Source organism: Sus scrofa, chromosome 2 (genome assembly GCF_000003025.6).
Source record: "Sus scrofa isolate TJ Tabasco breed Duroc chromosome 2, Sscrofa11.1, whole genome shotgun sequence".
Lineage (NCBI taxonomy): Eukaryota > Metazoa > Chordata > Mammalia > Artiodactyla > Suidae > Sus > Sus scrofa.
The window spans coordinates 4,749,372-4,774,336 of record NC_010444.4 but is presented as its reverse complement, the minus strand read 5'-3'; the positions used below and the strand labels follow the sequence as shown (position 1 = coordinate 4,774,336).

At 51.0% G+C, this 24,965-nt stretch overlaps 1 protein-coding gene across 12 annotated transcripts in view; it reads right to left on the bottom strand.

Moving 5' to 3' along the window:
* KMT5B (lysine methyltransferase 5B) overlaps positions 6,100-24,965 on the bottom strand; it is a 57,728-nt gene continuing 38,862 nt past the window's right edge. For 3 of the 12 annotated variants that reach the window (XM_021082726.1, XM_021082728.1, XM_021082730.1), the window contains 5 exons: positions 22,837-23,003; positions 22,538-22,557; positions 22,320-22,456; positions 17,025-17,221; positions 8,332-10,446 (listed from right to left, as the gene is read on the bottom strand). In XM_021082726.1, the coding sequence (XP_020938385.1) occupies positions 8,951-10,446; positions 17,025-17,221; positions 22,320-22,456; positions 22,538-22,557; positions 22,837-23,003 (2,017 nt within the window). In that variant the 3' untranslated portion in view covers positions 8,332-8,950. Of the gene's footprint in view, positions 10,447-15,768; positions 17,222-22,319; positions 22,457-22,537; positions 22,603-22,836; positions 23,004-24,965 lie in introns of those variants that run through there. The other 9 variants (XM_021082731.1, XM_003122431.6, XM_021082725.1 and 6 more) reach the window with 6 other exon arrangements.

Genomic DNA, 24,965 nt, shown 5'->3' with positions numbered 1-24,965 from the left:
CCCTGGTCTCCCTGGGCCCCCAGCAACTTCACCCTTCTATTCCTTGGGTCCTGTCCACTCGGGCCTCACAGGGAGGCGCACACCCTCGGCCCCATGGGGGACCTGCTTCCTTCTCTGTTTCTTGGCTGCCCAGAGGCAGATCTGGAAGCTTCCTTGAAGCTGGATGAGGCTGGATGTGTGAGTTTAGGGCTCGGTGGGGCCCAGGCCTCAGGGCTGCGTGGGAACTCCTGGGAAGCAGCAATTTCCACGCCCAGAGTCCAGCCTGGAGGGCCGGCCAGAGGGGCCTGAGGACAGAGGGCTCCCTGCCGGTCCGTGCCCTCCCCCACACTGCACGTAGGCTGTGGCAGCAGCAGGTGGAAGTGAGAGAGGCTGCTGCCCCCACCCACGTCCGTCCCCTCCGTCGCCCAGGTCAGCGGCCCTCCCGAGCCGGGATCTGAGCCGCATCTCTGGGCCCCAGACAGCCAGGGCTCTGCTCCCTGTTTCTGGTCCTTCCACGGGAGTCCTGGGGGCATGAAGGGCCCTGCGGCACAGGTCTGCTCCGGCCCCTTTGTCAACGAGGCCCCTGTGCTTCCAGCTTCCCTGGGAGGGAGGAGGGGAGGCTGGCTCGTGGGGTCCCCTGGCTGGTGGCAGCCTGGGCCTTTGGCAACTGGGGGGCCGTCTGAACCCTGCCAGCTATTCGGAGAACTGGCAGCGGGAGTGGCCCAAGGGCGTCTTTCTCCAGGAAGGAAGCCCCTTCCCCGTCAGCCGGGTCTGACTCGCCCAGGCCTCCTTGGGACCCACAGCTCGGGCATAAGGACCCCACAGGGCACCAGGGATCAGGGCTGAGCGGAGAGAAGATCGGGGTGGGGTGGGGGGCAGAGAGGGTTTGGGAGGTGACACTGGAGACACGAGAGGTGAGAAGGAGCTACTCAGGGGAGGGACGGGGGGTGGGTCCAGGCCGAGGGGGGAGCAAAGCCAAGACCACCGAACCCAGGGCGCCCCAGGGCCACGTGCTGCAGGCCACAGCCCACTGGGGCCTCCCAGGGGTGCCCGGGCCCCTGGTCCGCCCAGCACCCTGGAGCCCTCGTGAAACTGAGCCCCTCGGAGCCATGGGCTCGCCTCCCAGGAGCGCAGTGAGGAGCCCCGCCTGCCGCCTTTGCGCATCACATCTTTTGCACAGCTCCCAGAGCTGACTCACCCCTGGGGGAGGAAGGACACATAGGCTCCCAGCTGCAGGGCCAGGGCCAGGGGAGTTGAACATTAACCCCTTTGGCAGTGGCTCCTGCTAAACAAACACATGTTATCACATGTAAACAGCAGCTGTCTCGCTGGCCTGGCTGGCCCACTGACTCGGAGTGCAGAGCAGCCTGGCCTGGGCACTGCCTGCCACGGCCAGCGCGAGGGGCTGAGGCTGCCAGGACAGCCCCGGGGTCACATCCTGGCCTCCTCGGTCTCCTGTTCGCCGGGTAACCCCTGGCACTGTCCCCCCTGGAGGTCCGTTTTCCTCTCTGTACAGTAACAGCCTCCTGGGATGAGGAGCCACAGCGGGGACCGGGGCTGGGAGGAGAACTGGGGAGGTCTGTGCTGGGCCCGGGTCCGACTGGGTGAAGCCAGAGAAGAGCACAGCTCTTGGAACCGGACTCCAGGAATCCAAAGCCACTGTCAGTTACCAATCACTCACCAGGCGTGTTTCTGCTGCTTTATTTACTCTCTCTAGGTGGACACAACCATCACCTCCACTTGACAGCACAGGAAAGAAAGGGTAGGAAACGAGGGTGTGGTAGAGATAGAATGTGCCCGAGGCCGCCTGAGCAGAGCCCTTGCCAGCGACCCCAGAGGAGCCAGTCTCCTCCCCACCCCAGGCCGGCAGGCGGGGCCCGCTGAGCCGCTAACCAGCCTTCCACGCAGACATCCTCTCTGTCCTTGTCTCCGGGACTTTGCACTTCGCTTTAGGCTTCTCTTTGGGTTTCTGAGCTCCTATTCATCCCTCAGGGCCCTTCTTAATCTCACGCCCTCCCTGCAGCCTGCCTCGATTCCCCAGCAGAAGCAGGAGCACGCTGCTCTGTACTCCACCACTGCTCCTCACACCCAGCTAGTCAGGCACCCACCACACTCTTCGGCCGTTTGCGTGTCTGGTGTCTGTGAGGGACGGGGCTGGGTTTGCATCACTCCTGTGGCCCCTGTGCATTTTTCTTCAATAGCCACACCCACAGCATATGGAAGCTCTTAGGCCAGGGATGGAATCTGAGCCACAGCAGTTTGGTTCTTAACCCTCTGTGCCACGGGGGAACCCCGTCCCCCATGTCTTTGAGGGTCCGGCACCTCCTCAGTGCTCCAGCAGGGAAGGTTGTCAAGGGGGCATACGAATCCAGAGAGACCCCTGTGGAAGCAGCAGAGGAACAGGGCGGGAAGAGCGTCCTCTGGTGAGCAGAGGAGGCACTGGCCAGCGGAAGAAAGAACTGGAACCATTGTGCCACCATGTTAACGGCGGAGACCAGCTCCAGCAGTCGGCCTTTGGACGTTGGGAGGGAGGAGGCTGTGATTATGGCTCTTGGAGCAGGTGTCAGCTGGTGAGGGCAGAGGGCAGAGGCAGAGAGATGAGGCCCATGAGGGTCGGGGGTGCCACGCAGACGGTTGAGGGGGCACATGCTGATGCCAGCCGACACCAGCCGCTGGCTGGGGGGCCGGGCCCCACAAGAAGGCCCAACAGGCGCTCTCACTTAGTCCTCAACCCTCGCAGAGTTAAGTGCCAGAATCGCTCCGTTTCCAGGGGAGAACACTGAGACAAGGGAGGGGCAGGGTTTTGCCCAGGCCTCCCACAGCTGGAAAAGGGCAGGACGACCAAGGGGCTGCTTGAAGCCACGTGGGCCGCGTGGCCCTGTCCCAGGCAGCCCGGGGAGGGAGATCAGGCCAGGTGCCAACTGCCAGCGGTGACCCCAGACTGGGCGGTTTCCAGGGCCAGCTCTGGTCCACCAGGAGGCTGGCAAGGGGCAGTGCTTCCCTCCCCCGCTTACCCCGAGAGGAAAAATGTGGTTTAACTGGCAAGATCAGGCAATGGATGTTGTGTTTGCTTTCTAGGAGAGCGAAGCCTGGGAGGGACCTCCTCCAACCTGCCGGAAGCCGGGAGGGAAGGTAACAGCCTCGGGCTGGACCCCAGGCACCTCCTGTCAGCAGGTTTCGGTGCCAGGATGGAACCCTGCTTCCCAGGCCTGTCATTACAGCTTCCAAAGTCTGTCCCCTGAGAGGACGGCTGTCCCCAGGGTAACACAGCTGTGTTTCAGGGGACCCTAGGAACCTCCTGACCAGACTCAGTCCCTCTTTTGTGACTGGGCATTTGTGTAAAGTCACTGTCACAAGAGTGGAGTCAGCTGCTCGCCAGGCTGGAGGAAACCTTGGACCTTTTCTGTCTGTCTCGAGGTGTCCCCGTGTTTGACACTTTTTCAGATAAAGCCAAGTTCGCACCCCTTGGAGGCCGAGCAAACACACGTGGCACCTCGCCCACCTCTGACAAATGATCACTCCGCCAGCCTGCGTCATATCCTTTGGACAAAGTTCTTGCCCCACGTAACTTCGTGGAAATGAGAGTGAGAAGCAGAAATTGCACCTTGTAACTAAGGGAATTCTTGGGAGACAGAGGCTCCGGCCAGTAACCTGGGGAAGGCGGGGGCCCTGGGGCCAGAGCTGGGGCTGATACTTAGGCAGCACTCTTCCCCTGAAAGGTAGTTCCCAAGCGTTGACTACACCTGCCCTCTGAGGGGGGGCTCCATGTGGGGCCCCCCCATCTGAATGGGGTGTCTCCTGTGACCTCGCCTCCTACTCAGGACAAAGTAGAAGGCCTCAAGCTGGAAGTGTCTGCCCTGTCCCCCCGCCTTTCCCTCTGGTTATCACAGAAGATGGACCTGTAACCCTGAGACCCCCGACCCCCCCGCCCCACCCTCTGGAAGCGCTTCATCATCACAGACCTGCTCACCTTCTGTTAATCCTTAAGCCCCCCTCCCCTCCCAGCTTCATTTCCACCTGCCCAGGCCATCTCTCCTGCTCTCCCGCCAACCCACCTGGCTCCTCCTGGAAGGGCCCCCAGACCGTGCTCCCCCAGCTCATGACGAAAGAGGGGCTGCGCCTGCCTGATCTCGCAGACGGTGGGCCCTGCACCTGCCTCTTTCCCTAGTTCTCACCTCCTCCCAGGGCTTTAATTATACCCCACACCAAAGACACATGCGTCTCGCCTCCCCACCCCTAGCAGCACTAAAGTAACAGTTGCTCAACAAACATCAGAAAAATGCAACTTCAGATCTGCCACTCTGGACACTGCCTGCTCGGGGGCTCGGACTGCGGTCCCCTGAAAACTCCCTGAACCAACCTGGCAGTGCTGCCTCCCTTTAGCAGAGCAGGCCTGGCAGGGTGGGTTACCCTGAAAGGAATCAGGCTTCTGCAACCCCAGACACACTCACATCAGACAAGGAGAAAAGAGGACCAGGTGATGGGCTTTTTTTTTTTTGCTTTTGGCTTTTGAGGGTGGCACCTGTGGCACATGGATGTTTCCAGGCTAGGGGTCGAATCGGAGCTGCAGCCCCCGGCCTATCGCACAGCCACAGCAACACTGGATCTGAGCCATGTCTGCGACCTACACCACAGCTCACGGCAACGCCGGATCCTTAACCCACCAAGAGAGGCCAGGGGTCGAACCCGCGTCCTCACGGATACCAGCTGGGCTTGTTACCACTGAGCCGCGACAGGAACTTCCGGACTGACACTTTTAAAAAGAACACTACCACCGAAGCCAGGTCAGTGAGGCTGCAGGCAGTCTGCTGTCCGCCAGGTTAGCAGCTTTGCTGCTGCTTCCAGGGACGTAAGCTCAATGCCCTGGGAGAGTGTGTGGCAGAGGTGCAGGAGTGAGGAGGAGGGACCCTAGTGGGAGACCCCCTCCCCAGTCCTGCCTGTCCACGTGCCCTGCCCCCTCCCGAAGGATCAGAGTCCACTCCTCCTCTGGGTGACCCCAGGGAGGAAGGAGGCTGGAGGCCTTTCCATACACCCTTGCGAGAGGTCACACGGGCCCCTGGGGCTGCTGGAATGCCTGAGGTGGGCAGCCTGCTCGCACCTGGCTGAGTGCCACTGGGTTGGGCAGCAAACATGGGGCGCATGTTAACCAGAGCGGGCGTCTGAAAGACCACCCAAGGGCTCCGGGCTGCAAGCTGCTAGCGAGCTGAGCTGCCACCGGTGACGGAAGAGTAACAGTGTCATGTAGGGAGCAGACCTGGGCCTCCTGAAGAGCCTGTGTGTTTACCAGGCATGCCACCTGCCAACCTTTTCTGTGGGGGGGTTTCCAGGCTGCTCTGTGCCACTCACCCGGACGGCCCTCGAGAGTGGATGCAGCTCATCCCGAAGCTGACCTGGCAACAGGACCTGGCGCCCACACAGACCTACAGGTGCTGCAAAGAGGGCTCCCAAGTCACTGCCGTGCTGCAGAGCTGGGTTCCTTTCTCAACTAGGTTTCTGCTACAGAAACTGGACGCGAAAAGGCCCAGCCAGTTCTGTGCAAGTCGCGAGGGAAAACACCAAGGAACAAGGCGTTGTTGCGAAAGCCTCCGTGGGTCCCAGGCCGGGAGGCCACGCAGATCAACAGCAGTCTCCCCACCAACAGAGGAGTGAGGGCTTTCCCCCCAGTTAAAACAAATGGCACCAGAAGCCTCCTTTGGCCACAGGGCTCAGAGAACTCCACACTCACAGATGCCGAAAGCTTCCGAAAATCTGATTTTACAAAACTCCTTTAAATGAAAACCTAGCGGACAAAGTCACAAATTTTTTTTTTTTTTTTCCTGTCTTTTTGCCTTTTCTAGGGCTGTACCCGCGGCATATGGAGGTTCCCAGGCTAGGGGTCCAATCGGAGCCGTAGCCGCCAGCCTACGCCAGAGCCACAGCAACTCGGGATCTGAGCCGCGTCTGCAGCCTACACCACAGCTCACGGCAACGCTGGATCCTTAACCCACTGAGCAAGGCCAGGGATCGAACCCGCAACCTCACGGTTCTTAGTCGGATTCGTTAACCACTGCGCCACGAGGGGAACTCCACAAAGTCACCACTTTGATCCTTTCTGCTCAGATACAGTGAACACCGGCCAAATTGTTTCAATTTCCGAATTTATTAAAATGATTAACCTCAATACTGCAAGTGCATGTACAAAATATTTGTAAAAAATGTTTTTAATGAAACGTTAAAGAACTTACCTCAAATGCTGAAAAAGTCCTTTTTTTTCATTCTTTCAGTACAAGGAATACATTGTATCTCAAAAGTATTACAACTCAGCAAAACAATTTAAAACAGTAATTTGAAAAATGATTGAAAATTGAGTACTTTACATATATTTCTACGATCATTTCCTAATTCTTACAATGCCAAAATCGTTACCAATCATTGCATAAGCTCAAGCTGAAAGTTTTACTGAACGCAGCCTCTTCCGAGTGGCCGGCAGCGTGTGGACTGCGCCGACCCACGCGGTGAACTTCTACAGCAGAGCCAGACCAGCTCCGAGGCCCCTACTTGTAAAAACGGAAATTAGGTTTCCCTGGAAGGCGACGGCAGCCCTGCCGAGCGCTTGTGCACACCAACCCCTGAGGCAGTGACCGCCACCCAACGACACTGCTCAGACCCACGGGAAGGTCAGCCCCCAAAGACGAGGCCGGGACAGTGAGAACCAACATCATAAATAAGTTACTAAAAGTAAGCTTCACGATGGAGAAACGTGGGAAATGTGCTGTGCTGTTACTTTTTCCTTAAGACTGAGAGGACTGTTGCGGGTCTTCCAAGAAGACAGCTGAAGATTCAGTCTCTGAACCTCTTGGAAAGACTCCAAACGAAAGAAAGTGGGAATCAGAGAGGTGGCCCACTCTCTCCGGCACTTCCCAGACCCAGGGTCTCGGCGTGGCCTTCCTTCGGGGCGGGGGTCTCACACCCCAGCATGGAGACCCTGGCAGGACAGGGTGCGGCTGTAAAGTGCTCCGAGCCCCTCCTTGGGGGGCCAAGGATTCTGGGCGGAGGAGGAGGAGGAGGAGGAGGAGGAGGAGGAGCGGGCAAAGGGGGGTGAGCACGTGCAAGGAGCTCTGCCACCTGCCCCGTTAATACCTGAGGGGTGAAGCTGCACCGTGACAAACGAGACCGAGACGACAGAAGACAACAGAGGCGATTCCTCCAAGAACAGAAGGAGGAAAAAGTTCTAAATTCCAAAAAAACTTTTCTGAATATTATCAGGTCCTAAGCGGAACCTGCTAGCAAGAGTTTTAAGGAAGTTAGTTTAAACAACGTCCCCAGAACCTAGAAACCGGTAGGAATCAGTAAGTGATAACGGGAAGCATTGAGGTTTTCTCCACTGGACTTCTCAACACCTGCAGCTTCCTTTTAGTATTGAAAGATATGGGCTACTTTTCTAGACACTACACAAATCCCCTAAAATTGATCTTACTCAGGAACACTGTATATCTGAAAGTTACACGTACACATTTCCCAGAAATAAAGAGACCGACTGGTGTCAGACACCTGCTACAGATTTATATCCCCAAATTCTCTGTCAAATGATCCATAAAATAATCCAGAGAAACGAAAGACTGGTATTGAACACAAAGTAGTAATCAAAAATTTGCTCATTAAGTTACTTAAAATTAATTTCTCTTCTCAAAGTGCTTCAAAAACAAATTAAATCTGACTCCTCTTTTTGCTTAACTGATAATATAGTCAAAAAATCTTTGATATCTTCATACATAAACTAACATAAGCCAAGAACTCCCACTGATGCAGTGCTTAAAACTATATATTTATAATTTCCTATTTTATTGGCATGAATATTTCTAAACTTAAAAACCTTCCTGGTAAGTTCTTTTAATTTCTTATGACAAAAATTTCTCACAACACACAAATATTTACAACATATACATTGTTTTCAGTTCTTTACATTGAATTTCAAAGACAAACATTTTTATAGGTTACCACAGAACAAAAGCTGTGACTCATGTTTTTATTTCATAAACTATTATAAGTTAAAGTGAATAGAGTTTTTTAATATTCCTTGTAGCATTTTACAAGTGCAACAGAAAACTTGAAGACCCAAATTAAGATAGCTGTAGTTCATTAGATAAATGTTGCTTGTTGTCATCACATTGTTCACAGCAAATTTTTGAAAAAATAAGCACCAATCATTCTTGCAAAGAACAATTTTATCTAAAAGGACTGAAAAGTGTTAAATACAAGGTCTTTAATTTACATGACAAGCAATAAATACGCTGCATTGAAACTCATCCTGCCTGCTGCTACCCCGGTACATGTGATGTACTGTGAAGTTAGCTGTCGCGCATGTAATTGGACTTTTTTTTTTTTTTTTTTTTTTTTAGAAATCAATCTGATTCCCATCCGATGGTCTGCTATGTAACCAAGGCCACAAACAGTACACCTGGGCCAGCAAACAGTGTGAAACTGACGAACTCCAAGGGGGAAACATCTAGCAAATAAATCAAAAAGCCAAAGATCGTTGCTGGTGATATTAGCATATACTAGAAAACCTTAATATGTTGCTACTATGATTTGTTTGAAATTATTGTTTAGTCGTATATTAAAGAGCCCGTTGATGCTCTTGAAGTTAAAAAGAGAGAACTCTGTGGCCGCATTATTGGTTTCCACGTCCCGCCCGTGTGGAAAGTTGCTATCGCTGCACAATTTGCTTGAGCCTTATTATTTTACAAGAGGGCTTTAACTCTAACTCAGAATTGCACATAAGAAGGCTATTTAAAAAGTACAATAAAAATTTGCACAAATCAGACTTTTAAGAAGAGTCAGTACACTGTACACTTTCTACAGTTATTATGCTGATAAGTGAAGAGACAAGAGAAGTGCTGCCACTAAAATGTTCTCAGCTGAGGAATAATTGACTGGAATTTTTTATTTCTTGAAAGTAGTTATCCCAGGTCACATTAAGACCAAGAGCTTATTACGCATTAAGCCTCAAAGACTGATCTTCTCTTCTCCTGGAAGAAATGTCAATATCTATGGAGTCTTTTCCAACTATGAGCCTCAACCGCTTAGCCGGGGGGAGAGGGATAAAGTCGTCCTCGAAGTCGTCCTCGTCGTCCTCCTCCTCCCCGTCGCCCTCGGAGGAGGAGGAGCCGTCCGTACTCTCCTCCTCATACTGACTGTAGCCGTCCACCTTCATCTGAGACTCCAGCAGGGAAAGAGGGTCGCTACAGCACACCCCGTTTTCGTGAAGCCCCTCCGCGTACGGCCCCCTACTCTCCTCGTCCCGCTTGAGCTGGATTTTTAATTTCGTTGAACTACTGCCTGCTCCTGAGTTAAACCCATTGTTAAGCTTTGCTACATAGAGATTATTATCGTTTTCACGGTCTTTACTTAGCTTGATGCTTATTTTTGACGAACTCATCCCATCCTTGTCTTGGTCGTTTGCCTTGCTGCTGCTGTCGTGACGCCTGCGAAGAGTCAATTTGGGGATCCCAGAGTTGTTTTCCAGGATCAGCTGGGCATCATACCTTGTGATTCGCCTCTTCTTTTTACTCTTTGCAGTTCTGAAGCTGTCTTTTGTTTTGAAGCCATCTGATGTCACCACGGGGCCGCCAACAGGCGAAGGGGCCCAGTCCGTGTAGCTCCCAGGCACGCCCTCCAGGCCGCCGTGCTCGCCCAGGTCAGGGTGGGACCCCACTCCGTCGGGCGCCAAGCCAGCTCTCCCAGGGGAGTCGTGCCCTGGAGCGGAGTCGTGCCCTGGAGCGGGGTCCTCTGCTTTGGCCAGCTGTCTCGGCAGCTTCCCTTGCCGCGATTTCTTTTTCGAGGTGCTGCTGTCACTCTTGGGACACCTGGCTTCCCCCTTCTGTGCAGTTTCATGAGCCGCGGCTTCCTCCTGGTCCGCAGGAGCTGGCTGCTCGCTGTCGTCGGGGCCTGGTTCCGTAGAGCCGCCTTTATAACCATCCAAGGTATTTGGTTCGAGCTTGAGGTCGGAGGTCTCCCTCGGGGCCACCCTCGTCCTCACGGACCGCCTGGTTGTGTACGTGCAGGGGGCGCCCTCCGCGTGCGCGGGGGCACCTCGCCCGGAGTTCTGCTTGTGCTCTCTCGCTGCATGTCTGGTTAAGCACCCACCAGCCACTGCGGCTGGGACTGGTCCCTCTGGCTCCTTCTCTTTTTTAATGGGCAAGTTTTTGTACAGAACTACTTTCGGCTCTTTAAGGACTAAGCTTCCCATTTCGAGTTTTCTCGAAGCACTCTTCTGCTCCAGCCGTTTGCAATGATTTCTTAATTTTATCTTTGAAAGTAAAGGCTTTGCAGGCTTTTTCAGTTTCTTTGGTACCCTGGAATTATTTATAGGAGTTAGCTTAGATGAGGTAGAGTTGGAAGAAGCTGGAATTCTTGACATAGATTGCCTTGTTAATGTTCTGCTCTTGCTGTTCTTTTTCAAACCAACTGAAGATTTTCGGTTAGAAGCTGCAAAGTTTAAAAAAAAAAAAAAGATGAAAAACAGTCCCGGTGACAGTAACGTTCAACACAACAAAGCCGACACCCAGACTCTTAGCTACGGAGCGTTCCGATCCTCCGAGCGAACGCGAACGCGAACGCCAACGCGTGGCAGGCAGACCCCGCGGAGTCTCCGCCAGAGCACGACCCCTCCCTGGTTTTCCTTTACATTCCCGAATTTCTGCCTCTGGTTTGAGAAGCACCTCTTCACTCTCTGGGTGAGTAATTTTTGGGTTCAAGAGCTCTCAGCACAGCCTGGACTTAGATGTCACCCTAAGCTTGTCCTTCATCCATCAACACCGGTCCAAACCGAGTATTTCTTTTCCTGATTCAGCATTTTATCACATAAAACATGTGAAGCAAAGCGAAGTAAAAATAATATTGTTCCTTTCATGAAGTCTTCTTAAAGTCATCATTTTAAATGTTTCTAAGATCCATGATTAACTCAAAGTATATGACCTGGCCAGTGACACGGAACAGAAATACATTAACTAACAGGCGTCTGCAAACAAGAAAGAGTCCCTGGGAACCACGTACTGTTAATGCCAAGAGACACTGATCGCCAAAGGAGCGCGCACCCTGAGCCGCGCCCTTCCGCGCCGCGAGGACCGGCAGAGACGACGCAAGGGCTTGGCCTCTCCCTCCAGTGACTGCTGCTGCCAACAACCAAACTCATGGAGGGGAAGAAGCTGCTAGAGCTACACTCTCAGGACAAAGGCGGACCCAACTTCCTGCCTCTGGACAAGTCCGTGACCATCCTACTGGGAATGACAAGCTGAGGACAGGACAGCTGGATGGCTTCTCACAGGGCTGCCACGTGACCCAAGGGCAAGCTCCCCCAGTGGTGGGCCTCTGACCCTCTGCCATCTTTCTCTTCTACTCCGTGTTTATATTTGGACCTATGTTTGTAACGCTTGGCATCGAGTCAGTTTCTCAATGACTCAGTCTGCTCCCCACCCTCTGCCTGAAAACCTCTTCCCATCAAAATAGCCCCGTAAGTCATTCACTAGGGAAGCTGATGACTAGGCTGTAATCACCTCTCACTAGAAGACAGGGAGAATGAGAACCAACGAACCTAAGCCCAGCACACTGCCTGACAAAGACTGTCGCTTCTACACGCTTGCAGATGCCACGATGGCTGCTGCTCCTTCCGCATGGCTGAGCGAGGCCCACCAGCTGGTTTTCACAGAGAGGAAGGAACGAGAATGCACAGCAGCATTCTCATGACAGCAAACCACCCAGAGAGAGACCTGGGTACACAGGCGGACTGGCCCCCAAATGGCTCTGGGACACCTAAACCAACAGAACTCCCGGCAACGAGGGCCAACGACTGAACCACGAACACACGTAGCTGCGTGGCCTGCTACCAGGGAGACACTTATTTTTAGAACAGGAGGGGGAGTAAAGTTTGGGTGCCACTCAATGCGTGAACAACTGATGTATCATGAACTCGAAATGCACAGAACAACTTGCCAGAAATCACTTTTAAAACATGAGGATATACAGGGAATTCTCCTGCTCATGGATTTCTTTACGCTTACAAAGCTTCCTACGAGGTGACCGAGAAGACGTGCTTCCTGAGGCAGCCGCCCTGGTGCTCTGGGGCCTGGGCTCTCACACAGGCCCATGCTGAGGCGCTGTCAGGCTACGGCTCTTCAAGGACTGTTCCGTGACCAGGCTTAGTGGTTTTCGACCTTCATTTTCCTTTTCCCAGCCACTCTCATTTCACATCTGCAATTGCCTGTTCACAATACACCCTGTGTCCTGGACGGCAATCCCTTTGCACTTTGGATCCAACTGGTGCCTCTTGAGAGCACCTTTGTCAATCGCTCTCACAACCTCCTGCTCTGAAATCCAGCAAACACTTCACAGCGTTCATACTTGTTCATACTTTTTTCTTTCTCTGCAGAATTGCTAGCCATTATCGGACGTGATTTTCCCTGAAAACGCTTCTCCATGGCTGCTCGCGAGAGCACACCCTCCTCCAAGCTTCCTCTCCACATCTTGCACCGCCTCCGCCTGCCCGCCGACTGCAGTCCTCAGGCCTCTGTGGTCCCAGGCCCTTGGGAACCCTGCTCACAGTCTGCAGGTGATAAGCATCCTCTCTCCCACCACTACAACTACCGATATGCTGGCAGGTCCCAAACCACTTTCTCTGGCCAGATTCTCTCCTTAATCACTGATCGGCACCACCGAATGTCCACTGGGACCTTGACCTCTAAGATGGTCAACAGGTCTGACCCCACCATCAGCCTCACAGCTGGTCCTCCTAAGCTCCACCTCGGTCAGTGACACCACTACCCTTCCCGCTGCCCACGCAGACACTGCGGGCGCCTCCTTGAGGCCTGCTTTTCCTCACTGCCTCCCCAGCCAGCTGCCGCGTCCTGGTGAGCCCACTCCTGCATGTCCCAGTGTCCTGTCTGAACTACGGCAACGACATCCCGCCCTGTCGCCCTACAGCTGCCCACCGGGAGTCTCCTAATACACCACGTCTCTTATGGGCTTTCAGCCTTCCAATAACCTAACACCCTAAGAATCACGGCCACAAGTTAGGGTCACATCCCTTCTCCCCACCTTCAACTCCAGCCTTCATGACCTTTACTTGTTCAAGTCCCACCCTCGTCCCTTTATCTTCATCTGTGACACTCCCTGCTTTGAACGTGTTGCCCTCAGCCGACTGCTCATCCCTTTCGAAGGCTCAGCTCGGGAACCTTCTCGTGGCCTCCCACATATGGTAGGCTGCCCTTCCCTCGACCCCTCAGGGCCCCCGAGACGTCCCTGCCTTGGGGCCTGTCTCTGTCAGTGAGATGACCTTCACTGTGGTGATTCTGAACCTGGGCCTCCCCTTCCAGCCCTCCTTCCGAGAGCCTCACTGGCGGCTCCTGTGGTGCATCGCTGATGAAGCACTTTGCGTGTGTGTCGTAAACGGCACCAAAGAGATTGCATGTGATGCTACGTGTTATTTCAACAGAGCCTGCACTTACACATCTAGGTATTTATCATCACACACTCGTTTTGTCTGAAAAGCACGATCTCAGCAAAAGCCCAGCTCAAAGGTGTGCTCATCATGTCAAAGGGCGGAAAGGACGCGGACAAGCCGGGTCAGAGAAGTGTGAGCAACGTAACTAAGATGACAGCGAGTGGGTCGCCGTCCCACAGAGCTGCTGCCCCACTACCCTTGGGGACTGACAATGCCAGTGACAGCAGGCTAAATGAGAAAGCGGCCGAGACGGCAAGCTAAGGAAACGGTCCAGAGACTCCAGATTCCGACAGCGGTGGTAAGGCGCGTCTGCGGCGACCCTGGCTTTAGCACCGACACACCATGTGTCGCGCTCTCCCCTTGTGGCTCCGACAAATCCCAAATGCATACACCTAGACAGTCGTTTTAGGTGGAGACACACATTCTTAGCCATTAATACACCCTGGGTACTGTGCGCAATGGTTGAATCCGTACGCTCTCAACCCTGATGACCATCCCCTGAAGGGCTGTTAGGACTGTGTGAAAACCAAGCTCGCGTGGACGGGTGTGCCTGCCCCCCCCCCCCCCCCCCCCGCGATGAGTGGCCGAGATGGGATTCCGCTGAGCTCTGTGCTCCACCTCTCGGGGTTTCTGCTACGGTGACCCTGCCCCTGACACACAGCACAGAGTTACCATGGGGCTGCTCCCGACTCCTAGGTAAAGGCCCCAGGTTATGGCTGCCAGCGTTTCTTCAGGGCATCCTTAAAATCATAAGGCAGCTCTGTGTGGGCATCAAGAATTACAGCCGGACACAAGAGCAGGAAAATGATGTCAAAGCCTCCTGAGCGCTCGAGCTGCATCTGCGCCCACTGGACAGGTCTCCGTATGAGCCAAGGCAGCACGAGGCCACACACAGTTGAGAACACAAGCATCTAAAGGTGCTAAAGACTTTGGTTCAACTTCAGCAGGCGCCACAAGCAGCCTGCACCTCACGTGACTAACACAGGAACGACTGCTTGGAACAGGGTGTTGGAAAGGCTTCACAGAGAGTGTTCAGACCAACTAGTGGTGTCTGTGGCGGGCGACAGATGAGAAGGGGCGGCCCCGCCCACCTCTCCAGGACAGGCGCTCCTCAGTCCAGCTGAGCAAACTGATGCCGCTGGCCAAGTCCTCTGGGACTCGCACTGTGTCCTTCTCGGTGACTCACACTGGAGCAGGGCACCGTGGGAGGTGGCCTAGCCATCGAGGTACAAGAGGTCTATAAAACTGGAATCTCTAGTTAATGGCATTATAACTCAGCTCTGTGGACTGAGTATGCGAAAATGGATTTCTTGTCTCCTCTCTGGGTGCTGAAGCAGAGTCAAGTTGCGGTTCCTGAGCCACCTTCCTAAAAAGGAGCTGCAAAGAAGGAAGAAGTAACTGCTTCCACCTAGGCAGAGCTGTTTCTTTAAAAAGGACACAAACAGACTGTTCAAAGAACCAGCTGCTAAAGTCTCAACACACCGCAGGGTAAGCCGGGTACTCCGAGGCTGTGCACCTGAAGGATGCCCCTCCCCCCGGGAGAGGGCCTGGGCAGTGCTGCCCTCGCACCCTCTGCAGTCTCGATGAGTCTGCCTTCCAAACGGATCAAAGGTTATGGTCAAGACACAAACTCAGGGAAATACAGCCTACAGGAACACACTGGGGGCACACTCTTCCAGAGATGGCTGCCGCCGGCCTCCAGCTCCTTTGGCCCTGAGCCGCGCCTAGCAACATGCCAACCCCTGAATTACTCCAGACAATCCTCCTGCAGAAAGGCAATGTGAATACGTAAGCACCCTAAGAGAAATGCTCACCGTCGAGTGCTGTCCTTCTATTCCGTAAAGCTGAGACCACAGCTTAGAGGGTCACCTGCACCCTCTCACACCTAGCAAGGGGCCTTCCTCGTGGGCCCGTCCCATCCTGGAGTGAAGGCATAAGCCCCCTGAGGGAGGGGCCCGAGTCTCACACATGCGGAATCTCCTCAATGACTCGCGGGCCTGGAACACGCACTTGGTTACTGATAAAACTTCTCCCAGGTGGTCACTTAGCAGAACACCCGACACCTCCCCAAAATACCTGTAGTTGGATCTTTCAAAGCAAGTGGTGTACTGAGTTTGGCATCCATGCATCGGTCAGAGAGTTGATGCATAAAACACGAAACGCCCCCACGAACGTCACAGCCGTGTGGACAGTGTCGCGGCCATCCTCGCACACGGATGGCAGTGCGCTCCTAAGGGTTTCATGTACACATTAACAACGTGGGGTTCACAAGTCTCCAGTTTCACCAAGGAACCAGACTCAGAAAACAAAAAGTTGATTATGCTGCATTTATTATTAAAACCAACAGTCAACAGGGAATGCCGAACTAACTGCTCTTTCTTGTTCGCCTTGGACAGTAAAGACTGGAATAGGAGCACAGCGCTGCTTTTCCACTACAGAGGGTCCCCTGGCCTCTGACCCCAGCAGCAGGCAGACTCGGGAATTCATGGCAGTGACATCTTCCCTTTTTCTGGGCTTGCCTGTAGGGGAAGGAGCACCCAGTGTTGGGCTGAAAACATCTGAAGAAAGGGAGAAAAGCCTCAAGCTGTCAGATCTCAGAGGGTACGCAGGTGCCAAGAAGAATCTGTGGACATTTAGAGTGCCCAAACCGGCAAAACACTTGGGGGACCACCACGCTGAAACTTTTAAACTTTATTCCTATCAGAGACCAGTAGGACTAAACAGCCCACTGCCTTAGAGGCCATCAGGGAAAACGGGAGTTACCCAGAGGAAACCCAGCCGCAATCAAGTGCTTCCAAGACTTCAAAGCTCCACAGACAGGATGTGTGTTCTTTCGCCTGTTTAGGCTTTCTTCTCTTTCTTTCCTCCTTCTTCTTCATTCTCCTTTTCCAGTTTCCATTAGATCTTGCCCCCATACAAAACTGGTCTTAAGCTTGCTTCTTCCTCCTTTTCCTGTCTTTCCTGCTGCTCTGGGTAGTGGCTATCACAAATCATAGTACAGTGACATTCAAACTGCTCCTCTATCATAATTCTGAGTCTGGTAACTGGTGGCTTGGTGAACTGGGCCAGTTCATTTTGAAAACATCAAGCAAGCAAGCAGTAAAAAGGGGGAAGCCTTGAGGCCCGAAGCTATGAACTCCCCAAGTCCATCATCCGTCCTAAGAGCCTGGCCAGGCGCAGACATGTGAGTGCCTGGTTCCACCCCATCCTTGGTCTTCTTGTAGGACCTGACAACATCACTACAGAGAGACTACCACCTCGAAAAGGTTTCTGTCAAACATATGGTGACCCTGGAACACACGATGAAGAATTTAATAACCAGTTACCAAGAATTCAAGAAGAGCAGACAATCTCATCTAGAGGACCATGTTAAGTCTGGAGGCAGGATACAGACTGCTTTCGTGCTCAAATCATTTCTAGAACCTTGCGGTGCTGGAGAAGCGCATGAATCCCAGAGTTTCTCTCTCTCCGTATTTAAAAGACCAAACTATTAAAGCATGCTTTAAAAAGCAAACTGTGTGAAAATACTTTAAAAAAAAGATATGCTTATCAAATCTCCCTTACTTACTTGCATTGTTTTTTTCCTGAGTGGTATCTGCATCAGTGTTAGAGCTGACAGATTGACTGTCTGAATTTTTGCTGCTGTCACCTAACTTTTTAAGCCTATTTAAACGCTTATCTGTTTCTCTGAGTCCGTATTTGCTATTGATAACAGGAGCAGGCGCAGGCAGTCCCACTCTGGATTTAAAAGCACCAGTTCCCCGTCTGCAAAAGAAAGAGCACAGATTAAACAGCTAGTTACTGACAACAAGCCTGGCTGCTGAGGGTGCTTGGCTACATCGGGTCAGCAGATGGGACAAACTGGCCAGGCCTTAACCTTCACTGGAAGCCTGCCAAGCCTAGGATTCTCAAAATACATATGTAAGTAAAATTAAGGCAAAAAAGCCCCAAACTTAAACCAATTTGTTATGATTATTGCCAATAAATCGCTAACAGCCCAGGAGAAGCTACTGGACCCTGTAGAATTTCACGTGTGGGTAAAAATAAATAATTCATTTTTCAGTTTTAAAACTGGCTGGTATACTAGTTATTAAGTCTCAACTGCAGCTTAAATAACTCACCTGTTAACTGTATCTCAGCTTTGTTCTGCACAGTTTAACACTGTTACCGGAATACTGAGAATCAAGGAATTAAAAGAGAATTTCCAGGAATTCCCACTGTGGCCCGGCGCTGATGAATCTGACTAATATCCATGAGGATGTGGGTATGATCCCTGGCCACATTCAGTAGGTTAAGGATCTGGCACTGCTGTGGCTGTGGTGTAGGCCAACGGCTACAGCTCTGATTCGACCCCAGCCTGGGAACGTCCCTATGCTACGGGTGCGGCCCTAAAAAGACAAAAAAAAAAAAAAAAAAAAAAAAAGAAAAGAAAATCTCCGTAAACTAAGTTACTACTTAGAAGTTCATGTTACATACAAACAAATCCTAATTGAAATTCTGTACAAGAAAGCTAGCCTGTAGTGGTGAAAATATGACTTCTGGAATAATAAAAAACTGCTACATTCTTCCTGATTACCGCATGAACATAATTAAAAGTTAACAAAATATTACTAAATAAGACATTAAAAGACTTGCTTTTACCACTGGCTAAGAATGATCTACACTGGCTTTATCTTCCTATATTCTTCAGCAGTGAGTGGGTGCTTCCTAAGGAGGCCTCCTAAACTTCCTAGAGAACCTACTTTGCAATCCTATACTTGACTCGGTGTCACGAAGGTAAATTTATACGCAAAGTATAAATTAATGAGGTTAAAAATAAAGCGCTACGCACTGCATTTAAAAAATGACACATCTCTTTGCTCAAAACTGCCTTCAGTAATCTGCCTTTTCTTGGCCTTAGCTTGTTAAAGAAGAGCCATGTAACGTCAGCTTCAGAACTTGTGGCAAAACTGTGACAACTCCACTACAATAGCAACGCAGCCTCCGTGAGGCCCCCTGTGGTTCCTCTCTTTCAGGAGTGAGATGAAGAGAAATTAACTCTTCTCCCCAAGGAATCTGAGTGTTTCACCTTTTGCTAAGGGAAAACAAAACCTGTGTTTTCTCCCCACCCCCTTTAAGCTCCTCATGCCACGGGGAAACACAGACCTAACCTTGATGCAGAGGCCTTTCTGCGAAGTAAGGTGAGCACTGCTGCCCACAATGGACTGGAATTCTACTTTTACTAATGCTTTTGCAAGACCACCACCTTCTTATTGTGGGACTGCCTTGGTTCTTTTTTCAGCAGGTACACGAGAAATCACTGTTAAGAGCCTCTAGGTTCTCTTCGCCACAGCACTCAGAAAGCCACTGTGTACATTCGAAAGGCTGTTTTCACTTCATAAGGGTTAAGAGATTAATACAGTATTTTCAGACATTCTGTGCCGTTTTACCATAACTCGTAACATTTCTGGAAACATGGGCCATACCTAAATATACAATAAATACTCATGGTGGAATTATTCTATCTGGAAATCAGTTTTATTTTTTATTTCTTTGAACTTTTTAGGGCCACACCTGTGGCATATGGAGGGTCCCAGGGTAGGGGTTGAACTGGAGCTGCAGCTGCCAGCCTACACCACAGCGACACCAGATCTGAACTCATCTGCGACCTACACCACAGCTCACGGCAATGCCAGACCCTTAACCCACTGAGCGCTGCCAGGGAGAGAACCCACATTCTCATGGATCCTAGTGGGATTTGCTTCCACTGCACCACAACAGGAACTCCTACTTCTTCTAACTTATGAAAATAACACATGCTTGCATCTGCTGCAAGTGAAACAATCACAGGATACACACGATAAAGCGCAAGGTAACAGTGCTCCCCAGGCCCCTCCATGCCCAGAGCTCCAGAGCCCAGGATAACCACCTGCCGGCACCTGACCTCCACTCCTCTGCCAGGGGTTACACGCCTATGCAGTGCCGTTTCTTCTTTCCTTCCTTTCATGGCCACACCCGAGGCACATGGAAGTTCCCAGGCCAGGGGCTGAACCCGAGCCTCCGCTGTGACCCATGCCACAGTGGGAACTCCTGTTGTTTCTTTTTAAGCAAAAAAAGCCAAGAAAGGCTAATACCATACATCTTACTCAACAACCAGCTTTCTTATCATTATATCATGCACAAATTAACCTGAACTGAACCTGTTTTGGAAGCTGTACCTTTTACGTAAACACTGCAGAATTTATTCCAGCACGGCCCACGGACACTACTGAACCGTGTGGGTTGTTTTGCTTGCCGCCAGAACTCCACTGCTATACTGCTCTTGAAACCAAATCCTCACTGACTAGTGCTCCTATTTCCACAGGCTAGATCCTTCCCGACGCGACTGACAGCCAGGTGGAAAAGGTATGGTTATTTTGAACAAACACTGCCAGACGACTTTCCCAAAAGGCTTTAGCAATTTACAGCCCTACTCACACCGCGTAAGCGCCTGCTCCTCCACACCCTCACCAGCAGCACGAAATGCGCCTCGAAATTCTGCCAGTTGGATACAGAAACGCACCCCTCGTTACTGCCCTCTTTCCTGCTCTACGGCCGTCAGTCGGCGCCGCATCCTCCTCAGCCTTCTCTTCTCCAGCAGACGCCGGTCTGTTCTTCGTGAGCTCCTAGAAACGCTCTGTACTTGGGACAGTAACTCTGCCATCTGTGTACTTCTTTCTCCCTCCAGCCTGACTTTTGCTTTCGGTCATTCAAAAATTTTCGTCTTCACCCTATCTTATGTTTTACCTACTTTCAAAAGACTTCCACTACTGCAAGGTCACACAAACATTCTTCTAGTCTTTCTCTATTAAGTTTACTCTGTATATTTATTTATTTGTTTGTTTATTTTTGCCTTTTTGCCTTTTCTAAGGCCGAAGGGAACCTAGCCACAACGGGAACTGCTGCCCGTTTCTTTTTCTCACACTAACCCTGTGGGGTGGGCAGGGTTCCCCCAAAAGACCAGAGGGAGACGGAGTCCATGCGAGAGAACTAATCCGCCCAGGGAGCGGATTACAATGGCACGTGCAGTTCTAAACCAGTCAAAGAGCTGCTTCAGGGCTGATCTGGATTCCTGTACATGTGGTTCCATTTTTCAGGACAGCCTCCAAAAACCTGTTAGCATATATCACCTGCTCCATTCATTCACCAAATATTTATCACACATCCACTATGTGACAGGTACTGTTCTAGACACTATATCTGGGGATAGAGCAGGAAATGAAAAAGCTGCCATGGAGCTTATATTCTAATGGGAAAATAGCCAGAAACAAAAAACAAGTCTATAGCTAACATCTGACTATTAACTGTGTATTGTTTTACATATTTTTGTGAGATTAATTTAATCCTCACAGCAACCCAAGGAGATGGCTCTGATATTATTCCCACTTTACAGATCGGGTAATTAAGGTACAAAAGCAGTTAAGCTGCCTGATCACATTGCTAATGAAATGCAGTCACAGGATTCCAGCCTGGGCGGGTCTCAGGCAGTAACTGCTACACTACGCTGTTTCTAAGAAAGGGTTTTAGAACATCATTCAACTGCAATTAAACCACTTCATGGATTTAAAAGGTCACGGTGTAGACTAGCCTAAGATTTAAGCAATGTCTGAACCATTTTTTTAATGTAGAAGAAGATAAGCACACCAGGAATAGGCTTTCTACTGTCCCTTCATGGCATGGAGAGCCCAGTGCTGGCAGAGGAACAGCTGGGTTGTACCGTGACCCAGGCCTCTGCTCTCTCCCCACAGCAGGGGAACCTCTGGTCGCCCAGAAGGAAGGGACGTGTGGCCTCTGGGGAATTACCCCTTCTCCTGAGGCTCGTGCCTGGAGGCTGGGGGTTCTCAGAGAAGCAGCATCTCTGCTGTCCATCTCTGCTTCCACGGGCAAAGGCATCTCAAGTGGAGAGAACTAGGGCTCCAAGGCTGGGCTGGTCTGGGCCTCTGCACCGGCAGGGTGGCCACACCACCAGGTCTCTCCCAGGGTGGCTGTGCCCTGCCTGCCTAGGCAGGTGTGGGGGCGTCCTGCAGCACTGGCCTGGATGAGCCTGTGAAGCTCTCTCTCTAAGAAGCTGCCACAGTGAGTAGCATGGACAAGGAGTCCTGCTAAGTTGGATGTGGGGGATTTCTACAAAGATTCCAGAATCTTGATGGGTCAAAAAGAGAAGTCCCTCGCCAAGTAAGAGAACTTGGGAATTAAGAGCATGTGCATCAAAACATAATTCCAAGGAGTTCCCTTCATGGCACAGTGGAAACAAACCCGACTAGTATCTATGAGGATGCGGGTTCGATCCCTGGCCTCACTCAGTGGGTCAGGGAACTGGCATTGCCGTGAGCTGTGCTGTAGGCTGGCAGCTGCAGCTCTGATTCGACCCTTTGCCTGGGAATTTCCATAGGCTGCAGATGTGGCCTTAAAAAGAAAAGGAAAAAAAAATTCAAAACATAATTCCAGAAGATACAGCTTGGTAGTACACAAGACAACCTCCCAGGTTTTCCATGGCTGTCAGTGGTTTGATCTTCACTTGCCAGTTCTGGAGCAAGCCTCCCTGGCTCTGTGTGCGTGTGCGTGTGTGTAAGGTATTTCCCGTTCTCTTTAAGCATATGTATATTCTCACTCACTCGTAAGAATAACATCTGGTAAGGATAACGTTTTAAGGGGTCAGGTGCTGAAACCCCGAACTAGTTTTATGTTCTTTGATTCTGTTAATGCATGAAGAACTGGGTGCAGTGCCACGGAACAGAAAAGACTATCCCTCCTTTAAATAGCGAGCAGACGACAGGAGTTTAGGCCCAGAGTCGCCGGGTGGGTAAAAGGAAGTAACAGCCGAACATCTGACTCAGTGCTTTACCTTTCACAGGTGTAACACTCGCAGAACTCATTATTTTCTCCAAAAAACCCATCTCCATAGTAACAAGAAATTTCTTCTCCAGGTTCAATATCTCTCAGAGCCTTCACACACGCTGTATCTCGACCGGTTGACACAAACTGAAATAAAATGAACTCATTAAGAAACTCAAAGCTAAAGCAGAAACAAAATACTTGAGAGAAAAAAGTTTTTATGCTTACCTTACAGTTAGGTCTGCAATCTGAAAAATGTCCAAAAGATAAAGTCAATTAACTGTAGATAAGATCTGAAACACGAACAATTACAGAAATCTGAAATAAGCTTTCCACATAGTGTTTACCCATTTCTGATAGAAGTTTTAGGTCTCAAGTTAAACTACAGGAATATCTCCTTTAATAAGTTTGTGCAAAAAGAGAAGAAATTCTATTTCCAACCCTCCTTACAGGAAGAGAAGGTCACTCCCTCACAGTTTTAGCGGTGCTACCCAACACTAGAGCTAACACCTTAAAACAGAGCTTACCATGGTTTATAAACGCAGCAGGACCAAGCCAGAGCTGAGCACAGTTTTTCCTTGTGGAATACATGACACTGAAGTCGTTTTCTCCATGTCTAAGTAGCATGTTCTCCTCAATTTCTGAAAGTTCGGCAATACAACCCACCAGTAATTCTATTTTGTCATTTCGTTTCCTATTTAAAATACGCGATGTTAAAAATTACTAGTAATTATAAGTAATAAGGCTTCTTTAATAAAATAAGCCTGTCCAATAAACACCAGGAACTGAGAAGATCTAGCTACGCGTATCTCAGCCGACTCACTTGGATCCCCACTGGGCCATCACCTCGTCCTCACTGGAAGCCCCACGCCTTGGGCCATGGTTACTCCTACAGCGGCCTCGTCCTCAGCAGAGCCTGGGAAGTCCTTCAAGAATCTGCTGCCTACATCTATGAATCCCCCTGCGAGACCCAGCAGTGTCCTACAGAGAGAAAAGCCTCAACAACCACTGCGCTGAACGCAACTGGCTGGCACTGGGGGGGGCGGGGGAGAGACAAGTGGCAGGAAAGGGTCCGGAGAACCCAGAGCTGGGATGCCACCTCCAGAGCAGCACCATCCAAATGTAACGTGGGCCGAATCTGCAACCTCCAGTGTCCCAGTAGCCATAATAAGGCAGGAAAATGCAAACAGGTGCAAGTACCTTTAGTTACTATATATATACATACGCGTATATATACATATATATACACACATATATATACACACACACATATATATACATACATATATATATATACACACACACACATACATGTACATACGTATGTTTTTTGGTTTTTGGGTTTTTTTGTTTTGTTTTGTTTTGGTCTTTTTAGGGCTATACCCAAAGCATATAGAAGTTCCCAGGCTAGGGGTCGAATCAGAACTGCAGCTGCTGGCCTTCACCACAGCCACAGCCACAGCAATGCTGGATCCAAGCCACATCTGCGACCTACACCACAGCTCATGGCGATGCCAGATCCTTAACCCACTGAGTGAGACCAGGGATCAAACACGTATCCTCACGGATACTAGTCGGCTTCGTTTCCGCTGAGCCACGACTCCTAGTAATACACTTTACTAGGGAACTCCCTATAACCAATATAATCCAGCAGGTAATCATTATGAAATTTTAATGACAACAACATTTCTTTTTTTGGCCGTGCCTGTGTCCCGCAGTGCACAAGCCGCTGCAGTGACAAGACTGGATCCCTAACCTGCTGTGCTGTCGGAGAACCCTGAGAAATACAATTCAAAATAAAGTCTGGTGTGTGTGTCACATTTACAGCACTTCTTGATCCGGACTGGCCACCTATCAAAGGCTCAACAGCCATACATGGCTGGTGGCTCCTCCACCAGGCAAGCAGCTCTGAAACCCAAGATCTCAACACTCCACACCCGCTGACCAACACCAAGAGCCGTGGGAGCCGGTTAGCAGGCTTGCTGCCATCCCACGGCAGACAACGCACACTCACGTACAAACACCCGTTCGAGAGGCCTGGGGGTCGTGATGCCCTTTGCCTGTTCTATTTTCAGGTACCTGACCCTAAAATTCTTGCTATGAAAAACATGAGGGGTGATGTCAGAGAGGGGCTACATGTTTCTTCTGGGAGATAAGGCAGGGGACAAGCATTAGAGCAAAGATAGAATCACACATTCTTTCATATATGGCTTTTATCCTTCCTGGCTGGACACATACATATACTTTTAGGACGGCAGTGTGCGAGGAGGTTTCTACCTATGAAACTCCTAGGATCATTAAGACTTCATATGCAACCACTCTTACAGGCCAGTAAAACACTGACTCTGGAACCAGGCTAACCAAGCCCGGCACCCCAAGCCTCTCAGCAGTCCTGGAGCAGGTGCCCAGACCAATACAAGGAAAACACAAAGCACTCTGGCTTACAGACAGCATCTGGTTCAACTCAGACGACTTTTTTTTTTTTTTTTTTTTGCTTTTTAGGGCCGTACCCCAGCATATGGAGGTTCCCAGGCTGGAGGTCCAATTGGAGCTACAGCTGCCAGCCTACACCACAGCCATGGCAAGGTGGGATCTGGGCCACGTCTGCGACCTACACCACAGCTCATGGCAACGCCGGATCCTTAACCCACTGAGC